This window comes from Copadichromis virginalis, linkage group LG22 (assembly GCF_057382275.1).
Source record: "Copadichromis virginalis isolate Kocher_CV1m ecotype Utaka linkage group LG22, C_Virginalis_male_GT1.1, whole genome shotgun sequence".
NCBI lineage: Eukaryota > Metazoa > Chordata > Actinopteri > Cichliformes > Cichlidae > Copadichromis > Copadichromis virginalis.
The window spans coordinates 23,773,018-23,790,841 of NC_140638.1; the positions used below are offsets into that span (position 1 = coordinate 23,773,018).

At 40.3% G+C, this 17,824-nt stretch overlaps 1 protein-coding gene across 1 annotated transcript in view; it reads right to left on the bottom strand.

Moving 5' to 3' along the window:
- csmd2 (CUB and Sushi multiple domains 2) overlaps positions 1-17,824 on the bottom strand; it is a 280,093-nt gene that overhangs the window by 62,954 nt on the left and 199,315 nt on the right. Inside the window, exons 34-43 of the mRNA XM_085446711.1 lie at positions 17,216-17,329; positions 12,379-12,474; positions 11,175-11,378; positions 10,361-10,485; positions 7,972-8,068; positions 7,215-7,319; positions 6,941-7,059; positions 4,328-4,397; positions 2,347-2,463; positions 1,143-1,352 (exon numbers count right to left, since the gene is read on the bottom strand). Coding sequence (XP_085302837.1) covers positions 1,143-1,352; positions 2,347-2,463; positions 4,328-4,397; positions 6,941-7,059; positions 7,215-7,319; positions 7,972-8,068; positions 10,361-10,485; positions 11,175-11,378; positions 12,379-12,474; positions 17,216-17,329 — 1,257 coding nt within the window. The remainder of the gene's footprint in view (positions 1-1,142; positions 1,353-2,346; positions 2,464-4,327; positions 4,398-6,940; positions 7,060-7,214; positions 7,320-7,971; positions 8,069-10,360; positions 10,486-11,174; positions 11,379-12,378; positions 12,475-17,215; positions 17,330-17,824) is intronic.

A 17,824-nucleotide genomic window follows, 5' to 3' on the forward strand; every position in this document is an offset into this window, starting at 1 on the left:
GTCTGTTGTTCCTTAGGCACAACCTCCCACTCACTCCTCCTCATCCCCCTCCGCCTTCTTAGACAGGAGTTTTCAGAGGAGGGAAAAAAAAATGCCTAAGGCAGGTTTGACTTGTACCAGAGGAGTATGATGCAGTCATCAGAGGTAGCGTGGGTAAATAATTCTTACTTTTCTTATTCCTATTTTTTTTTCCTTTTGGATACAAAACCAGGGCAAGCAGTGAGCCTTGAAAAGCACGAATATAAATATGACTAAAGGAATTGATTTCTATGGATCACAGCTTCTCTTTGTAGGAGATAACTCATGCAAATATTGCAAAAAAGGGGAGGGGAGGGCTGGTATTTGCAAATATAATGCTTGATTTATATGCTAATGTACACATAATTATGTAAATGCACAATGCTACCTTTCGATTTGCTGGCTCGTTTGCTGAATCACAAAACACAAACTTAGTGTGCCTGTTGCATTTGCGGACCGGGGGAATTTATTCCTTGCAGACGTGCAGATATGCAATGAAGCCTTTTATTGGCACATGCTAAAGCAATCTTTGAAGTGATCAGCAGTTTTATATACAGCTATTTATCCGGGGAATTCGCTGCCTCTCTGCGCTGATTAGTTCTTCAGAGTCAGTTATAGCACTAATTCAGTAATGTTATGGCTTTACATGAATAAATTTCACACTGAAGCGACACTAATAGTACTTAAGTGTACTTGCTGAAATAAAAGTAAACACTCCTGAAGATAATGATTGATTCGTTTCCTTCCGCAAGATGAAATTCATCACTGTGGCTTTCACTCTTATACTGATTTTGGAATTGCTTCAATTCACGCAAAATAGCTCTGATATTCTGCATTAGTTCTGATACGTGCATTCGGCACTCCTCTGCTGAATCACATTTCAGTAACAGGAAAAATGGACTGAAGCAGCCTAAAAGTGCCACAGGTGCTGGAGTAACGCGTGCAGAACAAAGTAGCTCTAAATATTGATACTGGCCCAGCTCTGCAATGGGTAAAATTTTTTGGTTGTTATTTTTAGTATTAAAAGCATATAATAAGTCTGCTTTCTCAGACATAATCCAAAAGTTCAGATTATATCCCACCTTTAGTCTCCCGATCTTTTAAAAGGCCATTTGGATACCTACCCTGGTACTCAAACCTGAAGCCAGGCTTGTTCTGCGAATGGTCACTATGGAAATAAATTGTGGTCTCGTGAGAGGTGGTGAGAAGGGAAGAGGGAACATCCTGGCCGCTGAATCTGCCAATGACAGCACTTGTTTCCAAGGGCCCATTGCGTATCTCGAGGAAGTCGTGGTTGGCTTCAGTGGAAAAGTTGAGGAACTGTATGTGGGCTCCTGTTTATAAGAAATAGATAATGGCCATTAAAAAACAAAATTGCATTGTTCTCCCAAAAATACTATCAAAGTTAAAGTAGGCGAGTCATTCCGCTTCTTATTATGTGCAGAAAATGGTTGCAATTCAGCCGTAGCACTCAATTGACAAGAGTGAATGGACGAGGCGAAAACAATTGTTTACAATTATTCCAGAAATAAACAAAAATCCTAAAAAAAAAAAAAATGCCAAAAATGAAATGACACTGAATGTCCTTTATTTTTGTTTTTACAGGGGAGCTGATTTACGCATGCTGGTACTCAAGGATTTGTATTGTAGCTTAGTCACATCAGAAACCTACTTGAGTGAATAGGAAGCAGCTTGTTAAGGTGACTGCTGTCAGGTGGCTGCTGCCAGACTGCTGTTGCACATTTCATCCATGAAATCAAAAAGGTATACTTACTTAAAAAAAGTATGAGAGCACCCCTATTTTGTGCGAGTAGCTAAATGCTGCCCTCACTTATCCCCACCAGAAATATGAGTGCGGATTATTCCTGAGAAGTTGTCATGACAGCTGTATGAACCAATGCAGTTCTATTATACCTTCATGTAGAAAAGAATAGTCGTATTTAGGCTGTGTAACATTCTGGAAGCTAGCACGCTTAAAAGAAGGGCTAATGGTGCTAGCTCCATTAGTGTTAGCCACACCTAGCATAACTAATATAGCATTGTATGTGTATAATGCTACACATTTCAGCAATATTTGAAACACAATTTAATCAAGGCCAACTTCCCCAAAAATGTTTATCCACTATTTTTAGTCTAAGGCTCCAGATAGTTGCATTTATTTTAGACTACCTCTTGAGAGCCTTCCAGACACGACTGTCATTATCACGATAAATCTACACGTATAAACACTGTCACTCCACGGTCCAGCCTTACAAGTTGCATAATTAAAGGTTCTTTAGTGTAGAAATGCCAGCGTGACATGCTGCAAGAGCCTCTCATGTCTCTCACCGTAACCAACTGGCAGGTAGATTCTCCAGGTGCAGTCACTGTTGCTAGGGTAGTTGCCAGGGAAACCGGGACTGAGAATCATGCCCTCCATCTCTTCCCGAATTCCACCACACTGAGCTGGCAGAGTCCAGACAAAGCATTTCATTAACATCCGCAAAAAAGTGATTCAGCCACATTACAACTATTTTACAAAACAATGATCTGCTCAGTCGTCAGATTCATAAAAAAGGATGTGGGTGAGAGAGGTGATGAGGTGCTTGAACATAGAGCACTTGAGATACAGTTTGAGAGGGTCCCAAAGTAAATACTACAAAACCTGGTTGTCATTTACTGAAGTATGATGTAATACTGCTTTTATCTGTGTTTGGGTTTATTTCTCTTTCTTTCTTTAATGCCACCCACTATCTGTAGCAAGCCAAAAAGAACTGTGCACAATGCAGCCTCCCCCTTTTATTTATGTGTTTATTTTATTCTATTTTTGTTTGTTTTGTTTTTGGTGGCTTTTGTTTTTTGTTTTTGTTTGTTTGTTTTTTTGCCTTGTTCACATGGTAGTACTTTTTTTTTTTCTTTCTTTTTTGTGCCCATAGATTACACATTCTCCTGCATCCAACTGGTTTGCCACTGCTTGGCGCAACCAGTTTTACAAGGGCAGTATTTGTAATCGCAATTTGAGTTATATTTTTCTGCACTTTTTTCATATTGGAAAATCATAAATAAAGTTGTCAAAATGTAAAAAAAAAAAAAAAAAAAAAAAAAAAAGGATGACCATCCTTTTACTGAAGCATAACAGAGGTGAAAATGAATTTAAAGCCACAATTTTTTCACTCCAGTCAAAATATTTACAGATCTTATTAGCAACGATAAAATGCAATGTATTTTATGTTAAAGATATCAAAATAAACTTAAAAAATACTGATAAATGTGTTAAACATTTAACATCTAAAGATGACAGCAACTGGACAGGGTATCTCAACCACCAATGAACTCTACAGCCACCTCATACTTTTATTAATCACAAGATATGTGATTTAGCGGTGCCAAGTATGGTATACTTTGCTGTTCTTCATCTTCCTCCTTTTATGTTAAACAGCTTATTCAATAAAAGCATTTCTTTGATTGAAATCAAGGACTAAGTCTCAAAAGAGATTAAAAAATGCACGGAAATAATTAGAGGAAAAAGGTGATGAGATCAAAGAGGATGAAAAGAGCAAGAGATCATGTCGCCGAGATGAAAGTGTACTGCAGCTAGTGGTAAAAGAATTAGCTGACTCAATGAAAAAGAATGAAAGAGGCACTGTTGGGAGGGGGAAACAGGCAAACATAGGGGGGAAGATTAAGAAATGAATGGGACAAACAGGCTATGTGTCAAACAGAGAAAATCAAGGTGATGTATCATTGTGTCTCTGCAAGGAACAAGTGAAGGGTTAAATGTAATCCTGTAGCAGTGAAAGCCTGAGGTAATCAGGAAACTGCTGATGCCTGTAAACACGATGAATCTCCCACCGACTTCAACCAATCATGGTGTGAGTTGGAACTAATTAGGGTATAGTAGGTTGCTCCAATAAGTGGAACCACTTTGTCAAGGTGTTCTAACAGACAGGAAACACTTAAAGAGAGGAGCTTTTGCAGTTACTTTCAGCGTGTTCGCTCAGCTTTCAAGGTAGCAATATAAATTCACTTTAAAAGTGCAAAAGCGTGCACAGCCTCAAGCAAAAAGACAAACAACTGACTATAACCTTTTCTTTTGCTGTCTTGTTTTAATGATTTTTGATTGGGAACAACCTTGGGAGGAACTTTGTCATCTGCACTATACTGTTTAATAATAAAGTAATTCATTTCAAATACTTTGAATCACCTGGCTGCTGTTCTTTTAAAGCGAAAGATCCCCAATAAAAGGAAAAAGCTGGTATTTAGAAAAGACACAGGAAGCAAACAGGAGGGGGCAAGGACACAAGGAGCAAGTAAAGAAAGGCATTTTTACCTATGCAGAGAGGAGGTGGGTAGTTCCATCGTCTGACAGTTCCAGGCATACAAGTGATGTGCGAGTTCCCCTGCGAGAAGCGTCCATGCACACATGCACAAAGACAAAAGTACAGGGAAAAAAAGAGCAGGCAATGAATTAACTTGTTCGCTCCACTGTCACTCATCTGTTGCTCCAATTATTTGATCCTGCTGCTTTTCTCTGCATGACTTCATGTGGTGCCTAAAAGACTAAATCCATCTGAAGTGACAGAGAACAATAGCGGCATATAAAGAGCATCATACAGAGCGAGAAGAAGACAGGGAAAGAGTGCGGAAAAATTCAAAGTCATTTCTACAAAGCCAAATATGAAAAACTGGCATTTTTCAGAAAATTTAAAAGCACTTAACGCAATTCTTAGAAAATTGTCATGAAAACGGCTTAAAAATGTCACATGTGCATGTTGGAACATAACAGACTGACAAAATAGACTGTTTATAATCAGACAAACCCTGACAGCCAGGCCATTAGAAGTCTTCAAATGTTCAATGTTTTAGAACAAAATCTCAGAAGTCTGTGGCTATAACATTTATTACGAAGGTATTTGTTCAGCATTGAAAGAACAGTAATCCTGAAGCTGGGGATAGGTTTTATGCACAGTCACAGCTATACAGGATATCTTTGTTAGGACATGACTCGGTATGTCTGGTGTAAAAGCAGAGGAAAAGCAGTCTGCCAGCTGATAGAGTGAACTAACACAGGAGAACGCATTTACAAAACAAATTTAATTAGAAATGCTGTACAATTTATTTATTAGACCTCAGTGATAAAAATAATGTGATCTGATGAGCAATGCTAAACATAAACACACACAAAAAAATATTGTTAATCCTTGTGAAGCTGACTGTTCGCACATTGTTCCCAAAACCTTTTTGGAAATTTGGTCATTTTAGGGAAACACATCACTGCCACCGGACCAATCGAGCTTACTGAATGAAGTCTACTGAAAGGAAAATGCTAAGCACAACCAGTGAGAAAATAGGGGTGACGTAAATCCAACCTGGCATTTTAATGTGAGAACAAGGAGTGAAAACTGACAGAGACACATAGTCTCAATGGAGTACAAATAGAATTTGTGTGAACTACTGTATCCCAGTGTTCTCCTCCGATGTCACCATCTGTCTCCTGAAGGACAGATGACTTCAGGAGCACTTTTTTGAAGGGAATACAGAATTCTGATTTCTCAGCACACAAGCGTCACGGCCTTCATATTATAGCTAATAAACCGAGGACACTTGTCAACATGCCTACTTTGAATTTGGATGGTAACTTTCTTATAAGCTTATTGGGAAGTTTAGAGGTATAAAATTACAAAACTAGTAAGTTACATAATGAAATGTAACTCTTGCTTATAGATATTACTTACATTTTATGAATGTACAACACAGCTTCACTGTTGGTCGTAAGGTGTTATGCAGCCAATTGTGACTAAATGTGTCTGCAGCCCTAGCTGGCGGCAGCACCACCGTCTCTGTGACAGCAAGTTGGTAAGAAGGCAGAAGGTAAGACAGATGACAGCTGTGCTAATCAGGGCAGCTCTTCATCTAGAAAACAGTTCTATTTGTGTCAGTGAAACTGAAATATAACACTCGGCCACAGCAGTGTGTAATTATATTCTGCGCCACCGTGTTTCTATTTACCAAAGGAATACTGATAATGCTAGTGCTGCTAATGTTATCGTCACAAATCAGACAGTATATCACAATGTGCGCAATGTCATGCACACTGCAAAGTCCCACACATTTCAGTGCCATTTAATATATCACATTATTAAATAATCTGATTATGAATTTGTGTGTTTAAGTCTCACTCTTGTCTGTGTGAAGTTTCTGACTTTAAGTCTATCTAGTACCATTTTTCTTCATCATCAGCTGATATTAGCTATTGTGGCTACTTATTTGCTAGCATTTATCATGGCCAGTGGATGAAAGCAGAACTAGGAAAATCACTTGAACCATGATATGAGAAGTGATATTGAATAGTTGAATTGACACTGTCCACTATTCTTGGCAATACACGTTTGCCAAAAACACAACAACCAGCTGATCCAATAAGAGTCAGATATAACGTAAATGAGTAAATACACAATTACACATAATACACGTTGGGGAAATCCGTTTTGTCTCTGAAATAAAGAAGAAGAAGAGCTTGGCTTTTTAAATCACTAGTGTCAGTCATCAGTATAGGTCTTAAAATCCTATATTGGTCATGATTTACTTCCAAGTTAGTCATCTGGCTTTTACAGAACATAATACAGAACCCATACATGGCACCTGTTAAAGCCAAAGCCAGGGTACTGCCTACCTTATTGCAAGTTTGCAACAGACTATAGAGAATAAAAGTGATCACTTGCAAGAAAAATTGAAATGAACTAAAATAGCCAGAAGACCAAGTCCATCTATTCAACTTCTGTTTCTCTTTTTCTTGTGCCGTAAAAAAAAAAAAAAAAAACTGCAGCATGAGCAAGCAAGTGAACAAAAGCAGGGCTGACAAGACAGACACTATCGAAGGTGAGATTCAGCTTATTTTCGATGGTCATACATGACAGAACTATATGAAAGTTGGAGAGTTTACCTGTAGCGTATATCCTGGTTCACAATGGAATGACACCACGTTATTCATCTGAAGGCGCTCTCCAACCTTGATACCATTCATAGGAACTACAGGCTCTGGACAGTTAGTCAAAGACACGGCTAAGTGGATGATGAATGGAAACAAAAATATGGAGAGGGAGAAACAAAAAGAAATATCAAATTACAACAAGAGAAAATATCAAATAAACCTTAATGTCACTCTAAGAAGAAACAACCACTGTTTGAAGAACATGTTTTTTTCCCACACCACTTACTTTTGTATTCCAGCCTGAATCCAGCTGCAGACACGCTGATATCAGAGAAAAAGTGGAGGTAGAGTTGGTTGGAGGTGCTGTTGAGCAGAGCTGGGACCGTCGTGCCTTTGCGAGAAGATTAACAGTGGAGTTCAGGAATGCTATCTCCTCTATAGCTGCTCACTATAACTAACTATGCGTGAGTTGCAGGCAAACAGCTGAAAAGCGCGTCTGTTAGCGGCACAATGGTACGACCCATTGACTTTTTCACAAGTAGAGAATTTATTCCAATATTTTAGCAAGTGTTCAGATGATAAAAACCAAAAACTGTTCCAAAAGAGAGAAAAAACTGTAACCTGATATTAGCAACTCAAACTAGTGTGCCACTTTTCTGTCATCTCTTTACTTCAGGGCAGATCTAACATTTACTTTTGGTCTTGTTCCAAGTATAAGTTCCCTGTTTTTGCATTCTCGCTCTGACAGGAGTCGCAAAGATACTGTAACCAAACATTTGCCTCAACTCCACAAAGAATAACATAACCTTTGTCCAAAGGCAGCAAGATTTGAACTGAAACTGAGCTACATGTGGCAGCCATCTTTTTTTTTCTAAAGAAATCTATGCTTTGGTTAGTAAACACAATATCTCTTCCAGACTGCAGGCTCTGCTCTGTGAAAAGTAATGAGGCTGTTTTCAAAATATGGTTTATGTCCAAGGTTGCACACATTAGACACATTGAGGAAAATAAAGGGATATATGGAAATGCATATCCGGCAATACCCGAGAAGCTGCCAAGCATGGTGTCAGTGTTGTCGCCTCCGTCAAACACCTCCAGCGAATCCCAGTTCTGCTCTGTCACAAAGCTGATTACCTGGATCTGAGGCAGGGAACAGACAGGGAGAAAGAGGGGGCGGTAGAGGAACACAATTAGTGAAATGTAGACCAAAAAAAAACAGTAAGGAAAGAAAGAGAGAGGGATGAGGGAGCAGATCTGGGAGGATTATGGGCAAGAAAATTAGAACGAAAGAAAGTATGTGAAGCTAGTTACTGTAAGTCAAGGACTAAAAACATGGTATTTGGTTATATCTACTCTTCCTTTAGGGTAAGGCCTGAAAAAACATAACCCTGCAGAGTGATTAATAGTCCAAGTATGAAAAAAAGATATTTCTATGTACAGCTCACTGGGGTTCCAGAGAAAACAACAGTAGTTAAGATTGCTGCGACAGCCTCTCAGAGTATACAGACATTTTTAATTCACTTCAAAATACATAAAGAGGACACGAAATGTCTGAAAAGCCAAAGAATAAGACACGATTAATAAGGCAATGCTTAATTAGACTCGCCTCCTTTTCCGACTGCGTTCAAGTGGTGGGAATTGGATTTTAAATTAAGAAGACTGTGCGACATGTGGCGAATGCTGAATATTCTTCAAAGAGACTAAATCTACAAATGACAGTTGCGACCAGTAGGAAGACCAAAATACCACATGCTATAAGAGTAGCAGTCTAGATACCAAAACTTATTTTGCTGTTAAAACAGAAAAAAAAAAAAACAGTAAAACATGCCAAATTCTATGAAACTGACAATGGATTTTGTTTTCCTCAGTCTTTGTTGTCCTTTCTTTTTCCCCCCACTCTCCTTCCCATCCTCCCCTTTTTTGTTCCCTCTCACGTCCATTCCTCTGCTGTCTTCTCTGCTTCTGATGGTTATAGATCGGATATGAGCCAATTAAGGGGGCTGTAGGGGCGCTGGTGCACCGGGCTCCCGGAGAGACGAGGCAGATCACAGATTGATCTTTCATTAGGGGGCCACAGCAAATGTGCCAGCAAGGCACCTCGCTCCTTTAAGTTCTCTTCTAGATCGTGACACTCCAATCTAATGTGTTTCGGGGAGCTGGTGGAGGAGAGCAATGGAAGGCAACAAGAAAAAAGATGTCTGCATAAAAGAGAAGGAACAGGGGGGCAGGATTCTGCTGCAGAGACATAGATACAGAGCCGTAAACTCTCTTAAGTTTGCAGTGACCGTGTAGCAAATGTGCAAATGTGTCTCTCTCTGTAGAAATATTACAAAGAAAAATGATGGCATACTATCATTTGACTGTACCTCCAAAGTGAGAAATGCGTATGTAAGTTTTGTGCTGTTTACCTTTTGGAGGATTACACAGTGTCAGCTCTCTGCTGTTATTTCTGGTCTACTTCCCCTCCAAACAAATGCTGGCGTGAAGTGTGGCATGCTAAGTGTGCCTTTGGGCCATGTTGTGTATTTGACCTGCAAGGACAGTCAACTGAGGTAGGGGAGCTAATAGCTGAGGGACGCCACTGAGGTTATTAAGCACAGAAGCTGAAGCATAAGCCTAAAAACTTTTCTGCCAGGCAGATCCACAGGGACCTTGCCCAGGTTCCATGAGATTCCATCACGCACACATCGCGGAATAAGAATATGCAAACTGAATTAACTCCCGGGAAAGGAAAAGGAAATAATTGAAGAGGTGATTATAGGAAAATTTATTTCAGGTTGTACAATCTGAAGGTTCTGGTATAGTGATCTGCCAAATTAAATTCGGAGCCTTTAAAAAGGCCCAGAGACACTATCACCTCACAGCTCCCCACAACTGAGAGGCCTGTAAAAGCAATACCTTTATATACTGTGTGCAGCACCATTAATTGGTCTTTGGTAAGCTGAAAGCATCTCGTCACACAGAGGTCTGTTGTCAAAACAACAAGGATCATAAAGGCTAGAAGCTAGAGGTGGACAACCACTGTGAATGGCTTTAAAAAAGTGGTCAGAGACAGTTTTAGAAAGATTACTCTGCATGCTCAAGAACAGGCTGCTGTAGCTCAGACAATGAAAGCTAATGTGTTGGCAGAAAAACAAATGTGGTCTTACACTTATATCCTTTATGTCTATAGGAAACCTATAGAAAACCTTCACCAACCCAGAACCCCAGCATAGATGCCAAACTCTAACTATAACATGCCGTTGTAAAATATTTTCAAATGTGATTTTACTTTCCATAAATATAATCAGAGCGGGGTTTCCTTGGGCAACATGTGGAATTGGAAAGGGATTTAGGGGACTGACTGCTAACGTTGGTGAATCTGCCTCTGGTTTACCAATCCTAGCATCCAGGAGGTGGTCTGATGCCTACCAGAAACTTTATTGTACAAACCTGGATTCCTGATCCTTCGGGAACTGTGATCTTCCACACACAGTTGAGGCTGTTGAGGTAGGGCTCAGGAAATCCAGGAGATAAGATGGTGCCAGTTCGCTGGGTCAGATTACCTCCACATGGAACTGTGAGATAAGAGGATGAGGTTAAGGTCTAAGTTACTTTAACAGTGTGCAAAATGCAAAGAGAAACAGATCATGTAATAAACATGCTCATATCAGAACCAGAATCAAAATGTACACGACGACGACATGCTGTACATGATCCGCCTGGTTTGTGCTTGCACACACAAACTCCTAAGGAGTGTTTACAGTCCTCAGACATTGTCCTCCCAGCTTGTCTTGTTCAAGTCACATCTGGCGACAGCACAGGAGCATCTGCTTCAGCTGTAAGCTGTGTATGAGAGTGTGTCTTCGTATAAGCATGTTGGTTTCTGTGTGCGCATCTGTGTGTGTGTGTGTATGTCCATCGGTGTGTATTTGTGACCCTGAGCAGTGCCTGCCACCTGCTCGTTGCATGGCTGAATCTCACTGTATAGCTACAGGCGATGGCTGGCAGCCCACATCTGTGTCAAGACGGAAGCTTGAAGCTCAAAATATCAAGTATGTGAACCAGACAGAAGGAGAGAGTGAGTGAAAAGGCAAATAAACTGAGGTAGAAAGAAAACAAAAAGAAGCAGAACTCAGCTCAGGATTAGAGTCCAGTTAAACAAATGCTTATATTAGGATATCAAACACGTGGAGTTAAAGCTTACAGCCTGACTTTAAAACAAGTGTGTGTATGTTTTTGTGTGTTTTAAGTATCCGTGTCCTACCTATGCAGCTGGGTATCGAGCTGTTCCATTGTGCCAGGGCATTGGGAACGGTTAAACATTCGATAGCGCTCGATCCCTCCAGGACGTAACCAGGGCTGCACTCGAAGCGGACCACGGCGCCGACGGCAAAGTTGTTACCCATTCGTCTGCCATTTCGGGGCTCGGGGACTGAGCTGCACTGGGTGGCGCTGGTCCGCGGCACGGCTGTGAACAGGTAGGATGGTGATGTGATTTGATTTGAGTCATTATGCAGGATACTTTAAATTAAATAATGTGTAAAAGGCTGCTGTGCTTCTACGTAACCTGGAGTTAGAGATACCGACCTACTATGCTTTACATTTGAGTAGGGGCTCAAGCAGTTTTAGTTCCTTGCCTTTTAAACCAGGAGTCTTCTGATTGGCTCCCTCAATAAAAACAGAACATATGACCAACTGTGTGCCTGAGATGAACATATTAGGAATCTCCACCTTTGTTTACATCATCCAGAGCCAAAGGTGGAGAAGTCTGTTGTTTCTAAGCATTTACAACCCATGAAACTTTATCTTTTGACTCACATGGATTACCTGCACATACGGCGTCATGCTAATTATTTAAAACTTATTATTTCACCATGACAGGAAAAAAAAAGAGCATAGCAGCTACTCTTTAAATGTAAACTACCTACACATTTAATATACAATAGAAAAATCTCACTACTTGATTTTGTGATTTCTTTTTAGTGTCTATGTCAGTGTGATCACAATGCCCAGAACAGACAATACAAAATATGATATTCAGCTCTGCTTTTTCCTTGGCGTTGTTTCAGCGTACTTGCCAAAAAGAAAAGAAAAAAAGAAAAAAAAAGTATTATTTATTCATTAAACATTCTTCGGGGCTGCCACTGCCTTTGGATATCTACAGCAAATGTCATTTCTGGTACAGTGCACTGTTTAAGGGAAATAAGAATTCAAAAAAGCCCCTCTTGGGGGGGAAAAGAACAACGGGAGAGTTTAAGCACAACTTTTTCGCACAGCTTCTGCAGATGCATGCGCTCGAGCACATCACGGCTGAGACAGCGGCTGAAGGTGAATCCTTGCAAAATCACTCAGCAAGTCATCTGATATGGACACGGAGGGGGGGTGTTCGAAGAGAAGGAATTAAAAAAAAGGTAACAGAATTTGTTTCGGAGTGTGTGATTGTGCGTGTGTGTGTGTTGCACACTCACCCTGATAGACCAGATGGAATCCTCTAGAGCTGGATTGGCCTTTGGAGGTAAAGCGGATCAGGATTTGGTTGGAGGTTGCTAATGGCAACGACTCACCTGCGATAAGATCAAGGTTTTTTAGCAAACAAATTTTTAGCAAAAAACGCTTTGTTCTGCATCAGTTTACGTTTGTGTTGCTTTCTGGTCACTGAATCACCAGCTCTGTTAATTTCCTCCCTCCTGAATGTGAATCCTGGAGACTATTTTTAGGAACTCGTTCCAGCATGCACATCCAGCATGAAAATTAAAGAAATGCAAGAGCTAGGGAATCTGCAATGACTGAGGGAAAGAGGACATTCTGTAGGTCTCTGGATATGGATATATTTAGAAGTGCTATTCATGTACTGCATTGCAGGAAAGTGCAAAGAGGAAAAAAAAACACGTAGGTATCTCATCCAAGTGAAATCTTGCTGTTTGGTCTAGAGCTGTGCTCGGTGATGTTACGCTTTCACAGAAAAACTCACTGGGGTGAAAATATAACATGCTTATAGAAGGCTTTGCACCATCTGTGGTGCATGCAAATGCATGTTGATTATTCAGATTAGCTTAATACTTTGCAGCCACAGAGTACTCTGTTTATCTTCCATACCTGTAGGAAAGCCAGAAATATCTGTCAGGTACATTGTGACTAAATGGTAATCTTGCTTATTGGCACTGATAGCATTGTGTGAGGGTGCAGCTGAGCCTCTGACTGCAGTCTGCCTATACCAAGTGATGTCCCGAAGCGTAAAACCTGCATTTGATCAGCGTTTGAGCCTCACTCTCTATCATGTTCTTGTTTTTCCCGGTTTGATAATTGTTTGTGTTATTCCAGCTGGGCTAAGGCAACTCACATTCCAATTTTTAGTTCTCAAGAGTTCCTCAGTTCCCCAATAATTTATAAGGTGGGGTGTCAGATGACTTTTAAGCGCTGGAAAAGCAGCTGCAGTGACCAGACCTCCTGTGACTTTTTGTCCCGGGCTGTTTCCGTATTACGGAATCAAATTCAAGGTTGCATTTTTCACCTGCTGCCTAAGGCTCTCCACAATCAAGCTCCTGGAAGTCTTACTGTACAGCTTAAATTGCTTTGGGTAATTGGTGTGAGCAGGCCTTTTGATAGTGCTCTTTGTTCTTTGGGTATAAAATTTGATTTTTAAACTACACGCAAGGACAGTTTACTAAGAATTTAAGGGGTTCGCCACATTACGAGACTCTTTACTCTAATAGCATTAGTCAAATAAAATGTGATTATACTGAGGTCAAAAACATCTAACTGTGAAACAAATCCTGAGAGTACGTTTTTGTTTTGTTTTTTAATTCCTAAAAATTACCCATACGATCCCCTGCAATCCCCATTAGCCCATATTGTAATTACACAAAAGGAGAACCCCCATGATGTATCCAGTGTGGTGTAAAATTTGTTGACTGACACAGAACATGATACAAAGCGTGATCATCTCTGTCTCTGCCTCTCTGTCTTTCTCTCAGTGTGGTGCTGACTGGCGTTCTGCTGTGAATCTCATTACTCTATGTCTGCTTGCTGTCACACTGTAGTGGGAGTCAGACGTGCTTAACCTCAGAGGCAACATCTGTGTGTGGATGTGTGCGTGTCTGTGTTAGTGAGTCTCAGTGAGTCTGCTCTGTGCTCTTAGGCTTTCTGAGAGCTTCTGCACCTTTAAATGCAGTGTCCTGAGATAGCTCCAGCGGCACAGTTTCTTAATGAGTCATCACCGTGAATGTTCAGGTTCCACTGCTGGATCCCAGAGCACGCTGGCTAGTTTATTAGAGGAACCCTTGCTGTGTGCTGTCATGGTGACAGTGTTTCATAATTTGCTGCACAGGGCAAGTATCCGTGCAGTAAGAGCAAACACGTGTCAGCATGTAACTTACTGGCTCTCTGGCCATTGTCCAGCATCCCGACCACTTTGTCCTTAAAATGATCTTCAGCACTGACATGTGAAAGGCTAACGAGGTCAAGTCTGACTTTGGCTGGGATCAGTGCCTGAATTTCAATGCTAGTTACTTCTGTGCACTGATAAACAGCGTCAGCGAGAAAAATTCTGGTTGTTAAAAATCACAACTAAACAACAGGTTTAGAGTTTAAAAAAAGAGTTAGTCAAGTGCGGATATCAGGTGGTGAATTTTAATTCTTAAGTTACATTTTGTGTTTATTCTGCAGTGAGCTGAAAGGGGACTTTAGCAAACTCTAGTCCTATATGGCCAGGAGAGAGACAACTGCCATTTTCTTCCCTTTTTTCTTTTTTTCAAATCGATTATTAAAAAATTAGCATTTAGATAGGTGTCCTTGATTTCTTGAATCAGTCATTTTGTTCTTCTCTTTTCTAATTCACACCTTTTTTTACTGTTAATTTATTCCACATTTCATTTCTTCTTATTTTATTCTGTTTGTCCCCACTGCCTCTGATAACTCCGAATCACTGGCATTTCTCTGTAGAGAAAGTATTTTACCTCAATAAGCATAAAAGGAATGAAAGCATACAGCTGAATACTTGACTGAGATCATTTAGTAGAGAATCTGTTTTTCAAGGTCTGCATAATTACAGAAAAATGCTCCGTGCTTTGACTTCTGTGATTTAACATGTTTGGCAAATGCCATCCTGCCATTAACCAAAAACCCCAAACTGTACTGTACATACTGATAATGTCTATTATTTTGACATGACAGCATGTGTGACGAAAAACAGATTCAACTGAAAACACAGGAGACAAAAGTTCCACAATCTAAATCAGAGTAGAAACAAGAACTGATCAAATAATGGTATTAATAAAGTCTACCAGCTAAAGTAAGTGTGGACCTGATAAGAACCATGTAAAACAAGGACAGAAAGTGGGTGAAAATAAGGTGAAATACATCAGAAAAAAAATAAATAAAAAGAATGAAGCTAATTCCGTGCGATGTACGCTTGCAGATGTAAATGTTAGTAGATTTGTAAGCTTTGCTGCTTTGGTATGGTGAATGGAGATACATGATTCTGGTTTGTGCCTAATTCAGTGGCAACGTGTGGGCTAAAATCTCTCTTCCCTTGCCAAAGTGTGTCAGCTTTGCTCTGCCATGCCTGGTTAGATAGCTCTGCGAACCTGCTGCCTCGAGTCCGTAGTTAATATAGCATCCTGTTTATTGAGCTGTAAACTGGATTTTCTGAGGCTGCCCTGGACACAAACCAAAGTAATCATTTTGCTTTTGTCAAGCCACAGGGCGAGGGCAGGCTGAGGCGGAGGGGTGCCCTAAACTCGGCACCTTTTCACTCACACCCTCTTCAGAGGTCGAACCTCCCCGACTACAGCCATTGCTTTTATAGCCTATCAGTGCAGTTGTAGTATTTATGACATCCATTCATCAAAAATAATATAGCACACATTTAGTTATTTTTTGCCTTTTAACTTTTAACCTTAAAACTGTTGTCCTTTTTTACCATATTCCACTCTCATAACTCTCTTTTAGTGAGTTGTGTGCGTATGTGTGCTCCACTTTCTGTAGACATCTACTCAGCACTGCTACACAAGTGGGCTCTTTATACACTAGTGACACACGAACCACTGTGTTGTATTTGTCTGCAACACGCACTTGATTCAAATATGACAGTATAGGTTAAGTTTAAGTTTGGACGCTGACCTAATGACAGAAAACAAAAACTGGAATTAAGTTACCAAACAAACCGAACATGGATTGTCTGGTTAAAGCAGTACTATCTACGTGCTCATCATCTGTGGCTTAGAAGCACTAGCAGAACTACACTGTGCAAGTCTAGCTTTGCAGACACGGCCAAATAAATGACTGAATTTAAGATTATTTAGCACCACTCATGAATGTAATGGGAAGAGACAGATATCAACTCAAAAAAAGTGAAGGTAAAGTGCTTGTTTAAATGTATTTGAATCATAACATCATTACGAAACTTGAAGGTTTTCCTGTAATTGCTAATGTCATTAGGTAGGTTGAGCTCCAGGAATACAATTATTACTTTTTTTTGTGAGGTCACTCTCTACCGGCCACCTATTGCAAATATGCAATAGTTTTAAAGGGAAGCATTCACACGTGCTCACAGGCATGTGAGGGCATCGTATTGCAATATATATGGAACGAGTGCAACACCGTTACTTTACATAGCAAGCTGTTAGCGGCTGACGTCATAAACCCTTAAAGATCCTTTAGCTCCCAGCAAGACCCTGTGTTTACAATCTCTGCTTCCATTTCTTTGTATATCATAATATATTATCTTATTTATCTTTCCATGTAACAATTAATATAAAAAAAAGTATCTATCCAGTTGTTCCACTAGTTTAAAAAAGTAGAAGTTATAGCATAAACAGGCACCTTGTGGATCACTGCACTTGTTTGCCTACATAACTACATAATTTGTGTAATACCAATTCAGGTGTACGCTCATGCAAGGCTTGAGCCTGTCTGTAGATATGTTATCCCTGTGACTCCTGTTGTCACTGCTGAATTGTGTTACAGCTCAGTGGAGCCCACCTGCAGCCACCGCGGTTCTGTCTGCGTCAGCACTGTGTCTCTGAGTTTAAACGGATCCTTGTGAGAAGGATAAGTCTAAGACAACAATTTTATTCAGTCCCCTGTCATGTCAAGAATAATGGCTTCAAATAGTCAAACCACTGTTACTGATTTGGAACGAGCTAGTGCTGAAGATGAAACAAAGCTATACAAATGTGCATGAGTCACGTCTTGCCTACCTCTAGTTGCATGCAAATAGCTTCTATTTTTTGCCTCCCTCAAGTTTGATACCTGCTGAAATCGGAATCGCGTATTCAGGCATCTGAAATGTGCGTGTGTGGGTACCTGTGTGTGCTCCAGAGAGCGAGCTAAGAACGCGGGAGTGCTGCGTTGCCCCATCGTAAACCTCCACGATGTCATTCAGGGCCGTCTGGAAGAAGGCGAACTGACTGAAGACCACTAGGAAAAACAGACGCAGTCATGAAATTGACATCAGAGAAGAAATGACTCAAAAACAAAACAAAATAAAAGTACTCATCATCCAAAAGAATATTTTCAACACCGTTTGTAATCAAAAACTCTCCTTTAAAGCAAGCTAGATAATACTGCCAGTTATGACAACGCAGCCAAAAAAACCTGATATTACAATAGAGATCAGCAATCCTGTCTGGCCTTGATTGCCTGTCAGGAGATGAAAGGCTTTGCAATGACAATGTGTAGCTAAATCTCCACTACAGTGCTTTCATCCTTTCAACCAACCCTTTCCACTGCTGTTGCCTGAACATATTCAGCCCCTCCACAATCAATCTGTCTCGTTTACTCGCAGCACATATCGCAGGTGGAGAGTAAAAAAAGAGCAGAGGTGAAAGAGGGGACTACTGCTCCTCCATCAAAGTGTGGTTCCTTATGTTCTGAGATCCACTTATTTGACATGATTCAGCATCTATAATCTCC